A 20023-nucleotide genomic window follows, 5' to 3' on the forward strand; every position below is an offset into this window, starting at 1 on the left:
AGAAATAAGAGTAGAATGCAGTGGTTGTCCCCAAGGTTGAGACGGGCCAGGTCCCCCAACACAGCTGTCAAGAGCAACCAAGAGCAGCCAAGACCCAGAATGTCTCACCTGCAGTCCCTCGACGAGCTGGTCAAGGAGTACCTGCTCTTCCGGGGCTTCACGCACACCCTCAGGACCCTCGACAATGAGCTCAAGATCGACAAGGACAAGGGCTTCAGGGTGAGTGGGGGGAGAGTGGTGGGCCGCTTTGATTTAATGGAGAAGAGTGTAGTTTGTGAGGCCTTTTTTTTTTTTTTTCATTCTTTCCTTCCTTCCTTCGCCTCTTTACCTGAGAATGGTGTAGTTTGTGAGTCCTTCCTTCCTTCCTTCGCCTTCATTTACCTGAGAATTATGTAGTTTGTGAGTCCTTTCTTTCTTCCTTCACCTTTACCAGAAAATAGTGTGGTTCGTGAGTCCTTCCTTCCTTCCTTCCTTCCTTTGCTTTTATTTTTTTGGGAATAGTGTAGTTTGTGAGGCCTTCCTTCCTTTCTTTCCTTCCTTCCTTTCTTAATGTGATGAGGCAGAACTGATTATGGGGGATACTTGGCATGTGGAGCTCAGGGGCATTCTTGTGCCACATAGAAAGTTAGTAAAGCATATTCTAAGGTCAGATCAGTGGTGGGTATTGGTCATTGCCACTGGGAAGGCGTGTGCCCTCCCATGCCTCTCCTTAGGAATGCCACTGGAACTGAGAAGGGTTCATAGATTCACCCACTTTAGACACTGATTTGTTACTTTCTATCTTTCATTTTTTTGGGGGGTGGGGATTCAAGAGATTTAGTGCGCCCAGTGCATCCTCATATGCGTTTTTTCTTGCAGGTGGACCGCCTGGTGGACCAGATTCTTAGCAGCATACAGACCTATGACCTGCTGGGGCTAAGGGAGCTATGGGCACACCTGGACAGGAGGATATTTGCCCGGCTGCCTCACACGCTGCTTCCCTGTGAGTTAGTGGCTGTGTAAGACAAAGATAAAGATATGACATTTGCCTTCACATGGCACTAACTTAACCTAGACCAAACTTTCTAACTCATTGTGTGCAAAAATAAGTTTTTTATGAACTTTAAGATAAACATTCTGATGGAAAAAAACAATCTCCGTTTTTGTATAGCCTCATGTATAGGGTTGGTGAAGAGGATGGGAGAGGGCAGTGATGTAAGACAGGTGGCAGGTTGTGGGCTGTGGGGCTGGGACAAGGAACAGGACATAAGATTGTTTTGTTATGTATGCTTCTGATATGTATTTATACAGTATGATTTACATAATAATGCTGCCTCTATATATTGATAACAAACAGATTTACAATTTTTACCTTTTGTAAATATACTAAATAGCTACTCTGTATATAACTCATTCAACAGAAGCAAAACAAGAAAAAAAAATCAATGACTCATCAGTACACAGATTTAGACTTGGGCTGTTCTTTTAATCTCTAACCTCATTCCTTCACTAACCCCAAAAAACAAAAATGATTATAAAAAACAGAACTCAAAACTGTATAGTAATCATAAGAAATGACATACACTCTGCCTAACCTTAATAAACACAAATAAGTATGGAAACACAACCAAAATATCTACAACTAATGAAGGTGTAGAAAAAATTAAAGAAACTGCCATGTATTCCTCTTACGAACCAGATGAAAACAGTGACATAATAAGAAAAATAAGTGATGCATCTACATATACGAACACTTTATTTTCCTTCACACACCAACAAGGGAACACTAAGATAACTAAGCTCTCATGGGGGCTTCATGGTGCAGTGGTTAGCACACTCGGCTCACAACCGAGAGAGCCCGGGTTCGATTTCCGGGCGGAGTGGAAAAATTTGAGCGGCTTTTCCGATACCCTACGCCCCTGTCCACCCAGCAGTGAATGGGTACCAGGTATTAATCAGGGGTTGTGTCTCGTCTCCTGGGAGCTGTTCCCTTCTATAATTCCTTCCCCTTCTGTCTCTCTCCGGCATATGACCACAGATGTTGAGCCGACTAAACGAAACTTTCCAACTTTCCACATAAGCTCTCATCAAGGTGAATCTCCTCCCTGGTAGGTGTACGTAAGCTGGAGACGAGCATCCTTCGCCTCTACGTTATCAACACAATCCAGACCAACAAGAGTGAGAAGCTGACCGAGTTTTTTGAGAAGATGGCAGCCGACCTACAGAGTCAGACTGAGTGGCGGGAGTGGTTCAGTAAGTGTGGGGGGAGTGGTTCAGTTAGTCAGGTCTATTAACCCGGTAGCAGCGGGGATCATGTTTCTTAATGGTCCCTCTAAGCGAGAAAAACGAGAAAAAATCATTACTCACACAAACCATTTCATAATATATATCAAAGCATTTGTGATCTGTTTATGTATCATCTATTTTAGGGGGTCTATATCACATCACAAATTTGGCCCGTCGCTGCTGCATGGTAAAACCACAAATTTGGCCTGTCGCTGCTACCGGGTTAAAGGTGGCAGGAGGGCTTCAGTAAGTCAGGAAGAGGTATAATTTTAGTAAAGAAATCAGGAATGGTAAAGTATATATGTCTGGCAGGAGAGGATTTATTAGTCAGTCAGTTAATCAGGTTCGTCAAGGGCAACGGAAGAGCATCAGAAAGTCAGGAAGAGGCGTGGGTGTGGTAAAGAAGTGTGAGGAGAGGTTCAGTTAAGGCAGTCAGGATCATTGTAAGGGCAACAGGAGGGTTTCGGTAATTCAGGAGGAAGTGTAAGCTTAGTAAGTAAATGTTGGAAGGGGTTCAGTAACTTGCATAATGGTTCAGTCATGAGTATGTGAGTCATGGTAGTGGTGGTGGATTTTATTTATTTATTTATTTATTTATTTATTTTTTTTTTTACGTCGTGGCCTATTGCACTGGTAGGCTTCTTTCTGGTGGGGCCTGATGGTTGGCCCAGCCCGTTCTGGTGCAGTCGAGTTTTTATAGTGGTGCCATCTTATTATTATTTTTTTTACAGCAAGGGAGACAGCTCAAGGGCAATTAAAAAAAAAGAGCAACAAAAAAACGCTAGGCACTGCTCCAATAACCGTAACCAGAACAAGATGCCAGAAGAGGGGTCAATTTCGGGAGAAGGAATATAATAATTTGTTTGTTTATAGCCAGGAAATAGTAATTAACCCGGTAGCAGCGAAGGGCCAAATTTGTGGGTTTACTGTGTAGCAGGGACGGGCCAAATTTGTGCCATGATTTAACCCCCCCTAAATAGATGATACATAAACTGATCACAAATGCCTTGATATATACTATGAAATGGTTTGTGTGAGTGATGATTTTTTCTCATTTTTCTCGCTTAGAGGGACCATTAAGAAACATGATCCCCGCTGCTACCAGGTTAAGCTAACACAGTTCATATAAAAATCAAAACAGTAGTTGAGTCCCACAAATCAAGTGCAAAGACAATGGGTGAAGCCAAGTAGGATTTATAACTATAGTCGGTTTCACGAGAGCTGGCGAGCCTAATCCTTCAAGGGTGGACTCACGAACTTGGCATCATTGCTTGGGTGACAGTCTCTGCGTTGCTCATTGGCTGTTGTTTACTATATCTAACCTGCCGTAACATAGCCTACTATCTCTCGCTCTCTGCTACCTCTTTAAATCAGTACCATCACTTAAGCAATTTTACCAAGTCTGGGAATCAAGCCCTGAAGGATTAGGCCCGCCAGATCTCGTGGAACCGACTATAGCTCAACAGTGGAAGCAGTTAACCCGTCCGCTGCGATTGGCACAGATTTGGCCTTCACCGGTAGCCTGGTAACATATATTCCCAGGTCTTTCTCTGCCTTATTGGTGGATAGTGGAGTGTTTCCTATGTGGTATTGGTATGCTGGATATCCCCTCCCAAGGTGCATGACTTTACATTTTTTTTCATTGAACTGTAGCAGCCACTTTTTGTTCCATTCCTGTAGCTTGATGTCTTGTAGGAAATCTGCAGTCAAGGGGTTATGGCTACAGTGGCAAAAGTAACACAGGAGCCATCAGTAATAATTTCTAATGTCGTCTAAAAGGCTGTAACATTATCTAAAAGGCTATGATGGCAGGAATAATACAGCAGTAATCAGTAGTTTTCTCTATCGTCTAAATGGCTGTAATGGCAAAAGTTGTACAAAGGTCATAGGTAGTGTTTTCCATTGTCATGTAATAGGTTGTAATGTCATTTAAAAGGCTATAATGGTAGAAATAACAGCAGTAATCAGTAGTTTTCTCTATCGTCTAAATGGCTGTAATGGCAGAGTAAATTAACAAGTCCTAATGAGGTAGTGTTTTCCATTGTCATGTATCTCTCAATAGATAGATAAACCTTAGAAAATAGATGAATGGCCAAAGAAAATAGATGAATGGAAGTTATCAGGACTAACATCATATTTTCCAGGGTCCTGTAAGACATGTTCTACGCCATCTAAGTGGAGATAGAAAAAGACAGGAAATACGTAAATGAGAGTAAATTAACAAGTCCTAATGAGGTATTTTCTGGGACTCCTGTAAGACATGTACCTCCCCCAGTCCTGCCAGAGATAGATAAACCAAAGAATAATAGATAAATCGGAGTTATCAGGATCTAACATCATATTTTCCGGGGGTCCTTTTAGACATCTTCCTCGCCCAGTCCTGCCAGAGATAGATAAACCTTAGAAAAATAGATGAATGGGAGTTATCAGGACCTAACATCATATTTTCCGGGGGTCCTGTAAGACATGTTCCTCGCCCAGTCCTGCCAGAGATAGATAAACCTTAGAAAAATAGATGAATGGGAGTTATCAGGACCTAACATCATATTTTCTGGGGCTCCCACAGGACATGTTCCTGCCCAGTCCTGCCAGAGATAAATAAACCTTAGAAAAATAGATGAATGGGAGTTATCAGGACCTAACATCATATTTCCAGGGATCCCATAAGACATGTTCCTTGCCCAGCCCTGCCGGAAATACATAAACCAAAGAAAAATAGATGAATGGAAGTTATCAGGACCTAACATCATATTTTCCGGGGGTCCTGTAAGACATGTTCCTCGCCCAGTCCTGCCAGAGATAGATAAACCTTAGAAAAATAGATGAATGGGAGTTATCAGGACCTAACATAATATTTTCCAGGGCTCCTGTAAGACATGTTTCTACCTCAGTCCTGCCAGAGATAGATAAACCATAGATAAATAGATGAATGGAAGTTATCAGGACCTAACATAATATTTTCTGGGGGTCCTGTTAGACATGTTCCTCGCCCAGTCCTGCCAGAGATAGATAAACCAAAGATAAATAGATGAATGGAAGTTATCAGGACCTAACATCATATTTTCCGGGGGTCCTGTAAGACATGTTCCTCCTCCAGTCCTGCCAGAGATAGATAAACCAAAGAATAATAGATAAATGGGAGGTATCAGGACCTAACATCATATTTCCAGGGATCCCATAAGACATATTCCTCCCCCAGTCCTGCCAGAGATAGATAAACCAAAGAATAATAGATAAATGGGAGGTATCAGGACCTAACATCACATTTTCCGGGGGTCCTGTTAGACATCTTCCTTCCCCAGTCCTGCCGGAGATAGATAAACCTTAGAAAAATAGATGAATGGGAGTTATCAGGACCTAACATCATATCCTTTTCCTGTAAGATGTCTTCCTTCCCCAGTCCTCCCGTACCTCAAGGGGGCGGAGGAGAACCCGTCCTTCGCCATGTACTTCACGCGCCAGTGGCAAGACACTCTCCTCGTCTCCCTCCACAACTTCTTCGCTGTAGTCTTCCAGGTAAGGAGGCGCCACACTATTGGACACTACACTTGTCTGCTCAGAATTGCTTGTGTGATGCAGATGACTTGTATTGTGTTTATTCAAAGCTTATGGTCATTCTTGCGTATCTTTTATTTTCTTTTGATTTACTAATTCTGTTACCACTACTACTACTACCACTATGAGTACTACTGCGTATTCATTCATTTCTCCTTAGTGGCAGTGGATTAATAGATAGATAGATCCTTCTTGCCTATTTTTTTCCCTTTTTGTCACAGCATAGAAGGTAGTCAGTTAAGAGAGAGAGCAGAAGGAATGTTTGTAAGGCACTGCTCTCAAAAAGTAGATGAGAGAAGATCCAAATTAGATGTTTAAGTACAGGAACAGGAGCATTGCATCTATCCCTGAGTTATGCAGTTCCTGGTGAGAGGGTCTTCTGTTAACCCGGTAGCAGCGGGGATCATGTTTCTTAATGGTCCCTCTAAGCGAGAAAAATGAGAAAAAATTATCACCCACACAAGCCATTTCAAAATATATATCAAAGCATTTGTGATCAGTTTATGCGTCACCTATTTTGGGGGGGTCTATATCATGGCACAAATTTGGCTCGTCGCTGCTATACGGTAAAGCCACAAATTTGACCCGTCGCTGCTACCGGGTTAAAAATATTTGGAGTAATGCAGAGTAGAGTCATTGGTGTAAGAATGGATAGAACAGTTTGTTTTAGTGATGATATTTGTTTGATTAAGTTTATCAAGTCGTTAATTTCACAACCCATAATAAATAGGACTTATATGAAGAAACTGACGTGCATTTATCTATGTGCGATGCCGTGTTTCTTTATCCCTTCACTCGCCTTAACCCGGTAGCAGCGACGGGCCACACTTTTGGTTTTGCCATGTACCAGCGACGGGCCACACTTTTGGTTTTGCCATGTACCAGCGACAGGCCACACTTTTGGTTTTGCCATGTACCAGCGACGGGCCACACTTTTGACTTGACATAAACCACCCAAAGTAAAGGGTGCACAAACTGATGACGAATGCGTTGATATCTATTTTATAATGATTTGCATGAGTGATGATTTTTCTCATTAATTCGCTTCGAGGAGCCTCTAAGAAACATGATCCCCGCAGCTACCAGGTTAATAAAATGGAAAGAAAATAAGGAAGCAATGAGAAATCTGCAGTACCAGTATAGCATTAAAAAATGACCTCATTTCTGACCACTCCCGTTTGCATTTGCAGGAGTAGTGATTAGCGAGCCTTTTGTTTCATCCTTGTTTATTGGCCTTGAACTGTTTCCTTTACCCACCCCCAAAAAATGATACTTGAGATAATGAAGCTCTGTAAAGATTGGGCTTTCACCTTGCTATCGGGAGGGCTTATGCTTTTGTTTTGTTTATTGGCCTTGAGCTGTTTCCTTTCCTCCCACCCCCAACAGCAAAAACAACAAAAAGGATAGGGATAACAGAGCTTCTTAACCAATGGACTCTCACCTCACTATCGGCAGAGTATCGAGCTGCCCACACTTGCCAGCTACCAGGAGGAGGCGGCCAAGATTACCCGATTGCAGGAGGAGAACGAGCAGCTTCGAGTCCGCCTCTCGGCCCTCACCACCAGCGACTCGACCAGCCTTGACCTGCTAAACGTCCCGGACCCGCCTCCGCCGCCGCACCTCATGGATGACTTCTACAACATTGCCCAGTGAGTGGATGTGTCTCTGTGCTCCTCTTCTGCCCTTTCGTAGTGTTGCTCTCATCCCCTACCACTGTTGTTGTCACTGCGTTATGTTGTCGTTTCTCTCATTCATCTACTCGTGGATTGTGTTTTCAGGGTTGCTGGGTTAGTGAATGAGTCAGTGGATTTGGTTTCATGAGGTTACTTTCTTTACTACTACTATTACTACTACTACTGTTACTACCACTACTATTACTACTACAACTGCTACTCATTCATTGTTTTTCAGGCTTGGTTTGCCCAGTTAGTGAATGAGTCAGTTGGTGTTTTTTCCCACTACTACTACTACCACTGTGAATACTCCTGCATATCCATTCATTTCTCCTTAGTGGCAGTGGATTAATAGATAGATAGATAGATAGATAGATAGATAGGAAGAGTTATCAATTATTTGCCATGTCTTTGGTGCTAATCCGCCTTGCATTTATTCTTGGTAAAGATAGTCCGATGCCATTGATTGGTTTGTGGTTCCCTGCAATTAAAGAAACAAATGCTAGTCAATTCTGCCTGTTAGTTAATAGTCATTATGGTGCTTTATCTTCATTGTGTTCATCGTTACCATGCTGTCAACTGGTGCTATTCGCTTGTTTACACTAGATGATGTAAGTTGTGTTAAGGTTCTGCCGGGTCACTGTTCACACACACACACTCACAGACTACTCCATGATGTAAGCTGTGTTAAGGTTCTGTCAGGTCACCGGTCACACACACTCACAGACTGCTAGGTGATGTAAGGTGTGTTAAGGTTCTGTCAGGTCACTGTTCACACATACAGACTTCTCAATGATGTAAGCTATGTTAAGGTTCTGTCAGGTCACCGGTCACAGACACTCACAGACTGCCAGATAATGTAAGCTGTGTTAAGGTTCTGTCAGGTCACCAGTCACACATACTCACAGACTTCTCAATGATGTAAGCTGTGTTAAGGTTCTGTCAGGTCACCGGTCACACATACTCACAGACTTCTCAATGATGTAAGCTGTGTTAAGGTTCTGTCAGGTCACCAGTCACACATACTCACAGACTTCTCAATGATGTAAGCTGTGTTAAGGTTCTGTCAGGTCACCGGTCACACACACTCACAGACTGCCAGATGATGTAAGCTGTGTTAAGGTTCTGTCAGGTCACCAGTCACACACACTCACAGACTTCTCAATGATGTAAGCTGTGTTAAGGTTCTGTCAGGTCACCAGTCACACACACTCACAGACTTCTCAATGATGTAAGCTGTGTTAAGGTTCTGTCAGGTCACCAGTCACACACACTCACAGACTTCTCAATGATGTAAACTGTGTTAAGGTTCTGTCAGGTCACCGGTCACACACACTCACAGACTTCTCAATGATGTAAGCTGTGTTAAGGTTCTGTCAGGTCACCGGTCACACACACTCACAGACTTCTCAATGATGTAAGCTGTGTTAAGGTTCTGTCAGGTCACTGGTCACACACACTCACAGACTTCTCAATGATGTAAGCTGTGTTAAGGTTCTGTCAGGTCACTGGTCACACACACTCACAGACTTCTCAATGATGTAAGCTGTGTTAAGGTTCTGTCAGGTCACCGGTCACACACACTCACAGACTTCTCAATGATGTAAGCTGTGTTAAGGTTCTGTCAGGTCACCAGTCATACACACTCACAGACTTCTCAATGATGTAAGCTGTGTTAAGGTTCTGCCAGGTCACCAGTCACACACACTCACAGACTGCCAGATGATGTAAGCTGTGTTAAGGTTCTGTCAGGTCACCAGTCACATGTACTCACAGACTGCTAGATGATGTAAGCTGTGTTAAGGTTCTGTCAGGTCACCGGTCACACATACTCAGAGACTGCTAGATGTTGTAAGCTGTGTTAAGGTTCTGTCAGGTCACCTTTCACACACACTCACAGGCTACTCAATGATGTAAGCTGTGTTAAGGTTCTGCCAGGTCACCAGTCACACATACTCACAGACTACTCGATAATATAAGTGTGTTAAAGTTCTGTTTGGTTTTCCTTTTCTTATTGGGTGCCAGATACTTGTAGTGCCTTATATATTACTCGGAAGTACAATAATATATCAACCGTACCTTAAGCCAGCCAAAACAGAATCGTTGTAATGCATCGTCTTTGCCTTGATAGTTATTAGTCTAGGTAAGCAGCAAACATAAAGTATTGCAACGGATGCCTTGATTCTGACAAGTTACGTCACTCCCACATTGTTCACTAGAGAAGATAGCCTATAATAGTTACCCCATGTTGTGTATATCCATTGTTTTACTATTATTATTATTATTCACTTATTTTTTTAGTAATAATTAGATTAGTCTCCTCAGTCGCATTGTTCATCAGGGAAGATTTTATTGTGATAGTTTCCCCCCCATCGCTTTTTTATAAGTTATAATCTTATGTTACATCAGTCTCTTGATTATTAGAGAAAATTCATCACAATATTTGGCCTCTGCTATATATCATTCTTTCTTTATAACTAACAAGATAATAGACACAAATCATCAGCCGGTGTTTGGTGATGGTTTTGTTGTCATACATTCACGGAGCTCTGCGTTTTTGTTCAGTCGTTGTCACAGAGCTCTTGCACCTGAAGGAAAGATGAGTAGCATAGATGTGCCTTGTGGACTGGTTCATACCTCACCACACGCCCGCCTTGCTGCACTGTAAAGTTATTAGTTAGGTTGGAACTTGGAAAGCTGTTGTGTTCCTTCTCTGAACTATGTGGTACAAATACGTAGTATTAATGACTTGTGAGATGGAAAAAAGGTAATTCTGTATTAGCCAGTGTTTATTAGTGTTCATTTAAGTTATTTGAACTTTAATTACTTAGTGATATAAATTAATTAAATTTTTTTCACATTTTTCAACTAAAGCAGTTTGCTTATACAATGTTAATAAATTTTTAATTTAATTTGTTGATGGTGTTTCGTATGTCAGAACTTGTATGTTCTTTATTCGCACAATTTATGTAATTCCTAGTTTGTTTTGATGATAAATAAAATTAAAGTTCAACCACTTATGAAGCACCATTGTTTTATTAATCCATTTTAGTGCAAACCCTGGTGGCTGTCGAGAGCCTCGGGCTGTGCAGGGCCATTCCTGTCCATCCTTCTCATAAAGAAGGTGGAGATCAAAGATGGATCTGCATTTCTATAAATAATATTTGCAGTTTTAATAATTGCATCATAACTGTCTTTTTTCCTTAATGAAGGAATATTATTGATGATACAAACTTCTAAATTAACAATTCTTATTGAACACTAATAAATTTCTCTTGACATTAATAGGAGGAATGTTCATAAGGAGATTCCAAGTCTGACTTTCTAACTCTGCACCGTCTGTTGAGGTGTCAGGGGTCTGGTGTCAGGGGCCCATCAGAGTAGCCTTCCCTCAGCTGATGTTTCTGGCCACACACAGAGAGCAGTGTGTTGGTTAGCTGTGAGAGGCACCACCTGAGCCAGAGATTTACTTATCACTTTTAAATTAGACAGCATCAGCCAAAATAAGAGATCTAATTTCCAGTTGATGATAAGATGAACAAGATTTTGATAAGTGGAAATTTTAGAAACTTTTATTCCCCTGATTATAGCTATTGGATAGTTTCTTTGACAGTCATAGCTGTTTTTTTCTGTTTTAGGATTCACTGTGACATAGTTTGTTTTCTTTTGACAAAAGCAAAAACAAAAAAAAAGTCACGGTGCAAGTATGGGAAGCTGCTGTCAGCTACCATCCACCTGTTCAGTAGATGCCACAAACAGAAGGTCTTGAGTGTGCCTCACCAGGCTGTGCACTTGGAATATGCACTAATTCTGGTCATACAATACTACATATACTGCTCTCTGATTGGCCTAGTTGATAATGAATTTTATTAAAGGATAGATTCTAGACTCTTATAAAGTGTGAGAGCCTCAGGAAAGTGAATCTTGTACTTTTGTGGCGGTCTTAGGATAATAACCTCTGCAAAAATATTGGGATGGTTGTATACTCCATTTAACTGTAGTTGACATCTTTTTTCAACATCTAAGACAGCAAGATATACACCCTGTTAGCTGAGGAGTAACTAACAACACTTTCCAGAGAGACGCCAGCATCAGACAGTCAAGTCAAGTCCATCAAAAACATTCTCTTTGGCTTTGGCCAAGGTCTGCCCACCTCCCCCACCCTGTCACGGAAGGGGACCAGCACGGCGACCACCACAAGCGCCGCCACAGCCTCGCCGCAGCCCAGCTCATCCACCTCTCAGGCCCCGGCAGGTGGGCAGGTGAGTGTGGCTTTGTTCCTGCATTGCTTAGTACGGTGGACCCTCCAATTAACCCGAGAAAAGCGATCCCAGGGTTGGAGAGAGCCACTGTCAGGCGACTGGTTGACCCAAAAAATCGAGTCTCTCAGAATTGGAAAAACAGCACCTCAGCGTCTTTGGAATATTGGAGCGCATAGGACAGTGAAAACCAAAACGCTCTAAACCTATTTGTATGGCTGTGGCAGCGGTCAGTAAATGGGATTTAGCCGAGCGCTGGCAACCCCTGGGACGTGCAAGGGGGACCATGCGCGACGAGGCAAGACGAGGGACATGAGCGCAAATGACACGTAGCACATACACATATTTGTAACTACTAATATACATCTCATCTATATCTTATTTTTTCAGTTTATCAATAATTTACAGTCGACCCTCAAATAGTACGGTTTCCAATTGTTCGGTTTTGGTTTTATGTGGATTTTCTAAGAAGATTGTTTAGGGTTTTTAAATTTCCCGACAAGCAGGAAATTTTAAAATCCTAAAAGATCTTCAATGACAATCCGTATAAAACCGAAACCGAACTATTGGAAACCGTACTATTTGAGGGACGACTGTATGAATAAGAAATGCTACGAGACGAGGCAAGACGATTGACGTTGGCGAAATGAATGACGTGGGGATAGTGGGTAGGCCTACTGAGTGTTGCCATATATTACATGATCCAGTCCAATTTTCAGCCATCTAGACCTACTGGCGTGGTTTCTGTACGCATTCAAAAATCGCGCTCAATTGAGGTCTGTCACCGTTCTTGGGTTAACACAAGACAGGTAACTAAAAATTCAAGTTACTTCAGTGTGATATGATTTGGGACAGGTGGGACTTTTTTTTTAGTGTGTGTGTGTGTGAAGGAGTCAGGTCAAGGGTGCATTATAAGGGAAGCCTTTAAAAGAAATGCATAAATTGGAGGGTCTGCTGTATTAAAATTTACTATTAGTTTTTCAGGACTAGAAGACAGACCAAAGCCTTGACCCCAGCCTCTATGTTTTATCTTGGTTTTGGCGAGGGTAGTGTTTTACAGGGAAGGGTTGCAGGGCCCATTCCAGATCAGATGTTGGGCTGATCGCTAGCTGTGGGGAGGGACACAGAACCTTCGTTAACCCCTTGACTGCCGATTTCCTACAAAAAGACATCACCAAGTTACTTGAATGGAACGAAAAGTGGCTGCTAAAATTCAATGAAGAAAAATGTAGTCATGCACCTTGGGAGGGGATATCCAGCTTACCAATACCACATGGGAAACACTTTACTATCCACCACAGAGGCAGAGAAGACCCGGGAGTATATGTTACCAGGCTACCAGTGAAAGCCAAATCTGTGTCAATCGCAGCGGATGGGTTAAGATAGACTCCCCTGGGCAGTTTGTTATGTATATTTTCTTAGTTTTGTCTTCATTCATACAAGAAAAGAAGAGTTCAATGCACCTCTAAGATTCAGTCATTTATTATTCATTGGTTGGTTGATTCTGCCAAGTCCAGCATTCTTACACGTTGACCCTTGCATACATATGTGAAGATAAGCTAATCGTGAGCATTCCTCCAGGTGTCCAGCCACACATCTGTCAGGAGAACCTACTCTCAGGTCCCCAGTGAAGAGAAGAAGCGGCCGAGGTCATCCAGTGTTGCCAGCGTGCCCTCTAAGTGAGTGTATCTATGTTCGTGACCCGGTGGCAGCATGGGAGTGGGAGTGGGTGTGAAGGAAGTGTGGGAGTACAAGTCAAGTGCCGAGTTGAGGATAGTGTGTATGAGGAGCTGTTGCAAGACGAAGACAAAGTAGAGGGAGGATGTGTGGAGTAGGGTTTTAGTACTGAGGAAAGTATGAGGAACTATTTAAGTGTTGTAAAGTGAAGGAAGTTTTGGAGTACAAGTTTAGTGTCGAGTCAAGGACGGTGTGTGTGAGGAGCTATTGAAGACCAACACAAAACAGAGGAAGGGTTATAGTATGTTGCTAGTATTGAGGAAAGAATGAGGAACTATTTAAGTGTTGTAAAGTGAAGGAAGTTTTGGAGTACAAGTTTAGTGTCGAGTCAAGGACGGTGTGTGTGAGGAGCTATTGAAGACCAACACAAAACAGAGGAGGGGTTATAGTATGTTGCTAGTATTGAGGAAAGAATGAGGAACTATTTAAGTGTTGTAAAGTGAAGGAAGTTTTGGAGTACAAGTTAAGTGTCGAATCGAGGAAAGTGTGTGTGAGGAGCTATTGTAGACCAACACAAAACAGAGGAGGGGTTGTAGTATGTTGCTAGTATTGAGGAAAGAATGAGGAACTATTTAAGTGTTGTAAAGTGAAGGAAGTTTTGGAGTACAAGTTTAGTGTCGAGTCAAGGAAAGTGTGTGTGAGGAGCTATTGTAGACCAACACAAAACAGAGGAAGGGTTATAGTATGTTGCTAGTATTGAGGAAAGAATGAGGAACTATTTAAGAGTTGTAAAGTGAAGGAAGTTTTGGAGTACAAGTTTAGTGTCGAGTCAAGGACGGTGTGTGTGAGGAGCTATTGTAGACCAACACAAAACAGAGGAAGGGTTATAGTATGTTGCTAGTATTGAGGAAAGTATGAGGAACTATTGAACAAGTTGTAATAAAATAAGAGGGTAGTTAGGAAGGGAAGGGAAAGGAGGCTGATATATGAGGTTAGAGAAGTAGCCAGACTTAACTCAGTAGCAGCGATGGGCCAAATTTGTGCCATGATATTAACCCCCCAAAATAGATGATGCATAAACTGATCACAAATGCGTTGATAGTATTAGAAATGGTTTGTGTGAGTCATGATTTTTTCTCATTTTTCTCACTTAGAGGGACCATTAAGAAACATGGTCCCCGCTGCTACCGGGTTAAGTAGAAAAGTGTGACCAAGAGGTGGCCGAGTGCAGATATTCTTTTTTATAGAGGACTGCCCTGAACTGATTACGGAAATTGATAAGAACATAAGAACAAAGAATATATGGAGTCTGCAAGAGGTTGGTAGGCTTGTGCAAGGCAGCTCCTGGGAACCTAACCCTACCTAACATCACCATCCATGAACTTGTCTTATCTTCATTTTGTGATGTGTAAAGGTAGGGAGGTGATGGAAGGCAGGTGAAAATGTGAAGGAAGAATGAGGATAAGCTATGGAAAACATCAATGGAAAATGGATTAAAACTGAGGCAGGTGATTGGGTTAAGATGTCTGAATAGAACTTAGGAGATCAGTCAGGATGTATAAGGAAGCTAAGAGACTAGAACTTGTTAGGTAAAAGAGGATAAGCTATGGAAGACATCAATGGAAAATGGATTAAAACTGAGGCAGGTGATTGGGTTAAGATGTCTGAATAGAACTTAGGAGATCGGTCAAGGTGTATAAGGAAGCTAAGAGACTAGAACTTGTTAGATAAAAGAAGGTAAGTTTTGGAAGACATCAATGGAAAGTGGATTAAAACTGAGTGAGGTGATTGGGTTAAGTGTCTGAATAGAACTTAGGAGATTGGTCATGGAGTGTAATGAAGCAAAGAGACCAGAGGATGTTGGGTAAAAGAGGATAAGCTATGGAAGACATCAATGGAAAATGGATTAAAACTGAGGCAGGTGATTGGGTAAACTGTTTGAATAGAAGACTAGAGCATGTTAGGCAAGAGGTTAATAAAGGTGTTCAATCATTCTGTATAAGGAAAATAAGGTAGTGAAATCTAAGTTGGAAATGGGTTAAGGTGTTTGATTTTGATATGTACTTACAGGTGTCCAAAACTTAGATATGAGATGAGTCAGGATGCAGAAATGAACTATAGACAAGTACTAAGGTTAAGGTGTTTGATTGAGGCATATCAGGACTTCAGATAAGCAGAACATTGATGGGAGTTGATTATAATGCTGTACTTCAGTTTTGTGAGAATTCGGTTGACATTGTGGGTCATAAAATTGGTGTATCGCAAAATCAGGCGCAAAATTGGAGGGGGTACCAAGTCAGGTGATTGGTTAAGGTGTTTGAAGAGAACTTAGGAGATTGGTCAGGGTGTATAAGGAAGCTAAGAGACCAGAAGTTATTAGGTACAAGACTGATAAAGGTGTTCATTCAATCTCTAGTTCACTTTTGCACCCTAACTCATCTCATGTCTAAGTGTTTGATCAAAATCTGTCATGAGAGGAAGAAATCAGAACTCCTTTTCTTTGTCAGTCGGAACAGCGGGGAACACGTCCCTGTCAAGAGGCTGGTGCAGGCCGGCACACCCGCTGCTGGCCGGCCGTCACGCTCCCCCATCAAGGCCAGGCCACAGGAAGAGTCCTCGGGATCCTCCAAGCTGGACATGTCGAGTGATAAGTCATCCTTCCTGCTGCTGGGACAGGTGGGAAAACGGACAGAGCCTCCTGTTGATGCACTCTTAGCTGGACATCCTCTTTCCCTGGCATCCCTGAGCACTGAGCAGAACTCTTAGGGCCGCTTTCACAGTCGTTTTGTTTGTTTTGATCGTTACCAATGGCGCCGATCGACGGTATAGTTTTCCACGTGAAACTGGCCTATGGGGTAGTGGTGGCTGTAGAGGAAGCGACAGATGTTGAGAGCGTGTGGTAAGGTGCGGGGCTAGGCTAACCTCGCAGCCACCACTACCCCATCGGCCAGTTTTAAGTGGAAATTCTATAGTGGTGATCGCCGCCATTGGTAACGATCAAAACAAACAAAGTAACTGTGAAAGCGGCCCTTATTTTCATCCAGCCTTTTCTTATGACTTAGTCAATGAACACTTCTCAGCTTCTTTCCACTTTGTCACATAATTAACAAGAATTCAGCAGGGAATGTACAAGAATTCTTTAGCATAAATGACGGAGTAACATGAATCTTTATCAAGCCAAACAAATGACAAACTTTAAATCCTTCAGGCTTATGTGCCACCAACTTACAGTGAGGAAGTAGAGATTAACACTTACATTTGAAATTAAGTCCATTTAGCACAAGTTCCTCTGGTACCCATTCTATATTAAATGGACAGTTTATCCTATTATAATGTGAATTAAGAATAAGAAATAAACTTGGGCAAGTCATTTCATGTGTGGAACTGATTACAGATGGAAAACCAAAGTAACTGAGTGGCAGCCAAGAAATTTTAGGAGAATTATATTTTTGCAGGAGTAGGATGCGGACGGGGAGAGGTGGATAACATTGGGAAAGGTCTTTGTCCTACAGTGAACTAATAATGGCTGAAGATGATGATGATGATGATGAGGAGGAGGACGGCAGGGATTAAAGTTTAAAGTAAAAAAATTACAATGTAGAACGTCAGCCTTAAAAGAAAAGCATATGTTTTCTAAGCTGTACCATGATGGCTTAATATCTTGATTGGACTGAAGAGTAATTAGAGGACTCAAACTCTGTAGTATTCTGTAACTGCATGTGTGTTCCCGCAGGAGGAGTACAGTGAACATCGAGCGGTCGTGACACACGCCGTCTTCAACCCATCAGGCACGCTGGTGGCCTCGGCAGACATCGATGGCGTGGTGAAGCTGTGGTCACCCTCCCCCTCCCCGAGGTAAGCCATCACCACCTCTGTAGGGCAAGGATTTGTGCCTTTACATTCATGGCTGATGATTAAGTGAGCCAAAGGCGTACTCTTTGGAAGGTTGTGTAGCTTCTTTGTGTTTGAGTGGAGAAAGTGGGTGAGGCTTCTGAGCTTATAGGTCATAATAGATACACTAACTCTAGATGTGTACAGTGTGGAGTTCCTTTAGTATTTCAAGTCTTCCATATATTGACAGGGTTCACAGCTTTCCAGATCTCTATTGTATTTCAAGTCTTCCATATATTGACAGGGTTCACAGCTTTCCAGATCTCTATTGTATTTCAAGTCTTCCATATATTGACAGGGTTCACAGCTTTCCAGATCTCTATTATAGGAGCAGTGCTTAGTGGGCTTTTTTTATGTAGTTTGTTTTTGCCCAGTAGCTTCTTCTTTTGTTGTAATATTTTTTAACCCAGTAGCAGTTGGGATCATGTTTCTTAATGGTCCCTCTAAGCGAGAAAAATGAGAAAAAATCATCACTCACACAAACCATTTCATAATATATATCGAAGCATTTGTGATCAGTTTATGTATCATCTATTTTTGGGGGTTTAAATCGTGGCACAAATTTGGCCCGTCGCTGCTACCGGGTTAAAAAACACTGCACAGTTTCTACAGAATCAATACATCAGCATAGACTCACCTCTTCTCATGCAGCAAGTCACTCCCCTCTCATAGTTCACTCCCTACTCCCCTCCTCTCTGCCTTTCCTCTCCCTCCACTCTCCTCCCACCCCATGTGACGTGCCAGGTAGAGAAAAGCACTGCCTAGTCCTAAAGATTGTGGATGAATTTGAGAGGGTGTGTAAGAGGAGAAAGATTCTGTTTATAGTTACTAATGAGCAGAACATCAGAGTTGGTGATTAGCATTCATACATATAGAAAGTTAAAAGTGAGTGTTGGAATGCTGTCTCTGTGAATATATAATGCTTCTGTTCTTTTCTCTTTATTGCTCAAAGTTTTCTCACTCTTGGAACTGTCTCACTTTGGCATCCCTTTTTTCCTATTAAGTCTTTCACCTCAGAGCTTTCTATGTTCTTGTGAAATCTATCTGTTTCTTCTTTTTCTTCTGCTTTTAGTTTGTTCTTATTTTCCCTCATGGGGTTGGATGGGCTATGAGTCTCTCCCACTCTTGATGACTGAAGACTCTCTCCTCCCTGATGCTCATCCTTCTCAGGTCTTCTTTAGTCCTCTAGCTGATCTTCTCCCTTCTATCTGCTGAGTGAGGTTATTGAGATGGCAAGAGAGCAGAGACCATCCTTGAAATCAGGCATCAACATTTCAAAGCTGTTTCTTGCTAATCCTCCTTGTACTCATCTCCCTCCTTCTCTCCAGCCCTTCGTCTTGGTAATCCTCCTTGTACTCAACCTCTTCCTTTCCCCACCCCTGTTCCTTGCTACCTTCTTAATCTTCCTTGTACTCAGCCCCTTCCTTTTCCCTGGGGCCTGTTCCTTGCTGCCATGATAATCTTACTTGTACTCATCCCCCTCCTTCTCTCCAGCCCTTCGCCTTGGTAATCCTTCTTGTACTCATTCCCCTCCTTCCCCCTGGCCAGGACTCACTGCGGGGTGGTGGTGAAGAGCTCGGTGACAGCGGTGGAGTGGCTGCCAAGGGGTGAACGCTTCCTCCTAGTGGCCACCAAGACCGCCTCACTCCGCCTCTTCGACACCCGGGACAAGAAGACGGTGTGGGAGCTTGGCCCGGACACCTGCCATGTTCTCAAGGATCAAAGGTTAGTAGAGTTTTATTTTTTCTTATACAGGAAGGGAGGCAGCTCAATAACTTTTTTGTTGATGTTTTTGTTTTTTTGCCCTTAACCCGGTAGCAGCGACAGGCCAAATTTGTGGCTTTACCGTGTAGCAGCGATGGGCCAAATTTGTGGCTTTACCGTGTAGCAGCGATGGGCCAAATTTGTGGCTTTACCGTGTAGCAGCGATGGGCCAAATTTGTGGCTTTACCGTGTAGCAGCGATGGGCCAAATTTGTGGCTTTACCGTGTAGCAGCGATGGGCCAAATTTGTGGCTTTACCGTGTAGCAGCGATGGGCCAAATTTGTGGCTTTACCGTGTAGCAGCGACGAGCCAAATTTGTGGCTTTACCGTGTAGCAGTGACGGGACAAATTTGTGCCATGATATAAACCCCCAAAAATAGATGATACATAATCTGATCACAAATGCTTTGATATATATTATGAAATGGTTTGTGTGAGGGGTGATTTTTTCTCATTTTTCTCGCTTGGAGGGACCATTAAGAAACATGATCCCCGCTGCTACCGGGTTAAACTTCCTCCCTTGCTGTAAAAGGAAGAAACTGAAAAGCTCGCTAGTGGTGCTTCTGCAAACAGTGTGTAGTGAAAGAGTGGGGAGCTGTGGATGTCTGTTTATCTGTCTGTTTTTAAATCGTCCGCTGTGATGGGCATGGATTTCGCCTTCTCTGGTAGTCTGGTAACATATACTCCCAGGTCTTTGCCTCTGTGGTGGATAGTCGAGTGTTTCCCATGTGGTATTGGTATGCTGGATTTCCCCTCCCAAGGTTCATGACTACAGTTTTCTTCATTGAATTGTAGCAGCCACATTTTGTTCCATTCCTGTAGCTTGATGTCTTCTTGTAGGAAATCTGCAGTCAAGGGGTTAAGTCGTGTGGCCCTTTCTGCTTTCATTCTCTTCCTCCATTACTCTCATGTCCTTGTCTCTTTGTAAACTATTTGTCT

The 20023-nt window shown here is 42.5% G+C and overlaps 1 protein-coding gene across 1 annotated transcript in view; it reads left to right on the forward strand.

Annotated features, from left to right (window-relative positions):
- Positions 1 to 20023, forward strand: part of LOC126983225 (WD repeat-containing protein 91-like) — a 26976-nt gene continuing 6953 nt past the window's right edge. The window contains exons 1-10 of the mRNA XM_050835857.1: positions 1 to 219; positions 859 to 982; positions 2092 to 2232; positions 5666 to 5781; positions 7276 to 7469; positions 11572 to 11755; positions 13334 to 13431; positions 15937 to 16105; positions 17163 to 17284; positions 18869 to 19045. Of these exons, the coding sequence (XP_050691814.1) occupies positions 16 to 219; positions 859 to 982; positions 2092 to 2232; positions 5666 to 5781; positions 7276 to 7469; positions 11572 to 11755; positions 13334 to 13431; positions 15937 to 16105; positions 17163 to 17284; positions 18869 to 19045 (1529 nt within the window). The 5' untranslated portion in view covers positions 1 to 15. The remainder of the gene's footprint in view (positions 220 to 858; positions 983 to 2091; positions 2233 to 5665; positions 5782 to 7275; positions 7470 to 11571; positions 11756 to 13333; positions 13432 to 15936; positions 16106 to 17162; positions 17285 to 18868; positions 19046 to 20023) is intronic.

The sequence above is a fragment of the Eriocheir sinensis genome, chromosome 53 (genome assembly GCF_024679095.1).
Source record: "Eriocheir sinensis breed Jianghai 21 chromosome 53, ASM2467909v1, whole genome shotgun sequence".
Taxonomy (NCBI): Eukaryota; Metazoa; Arthropoda; class Malacostraca; order Decapoda; family Varunidae; genus Eriocheir; species Eriocheir sinensis.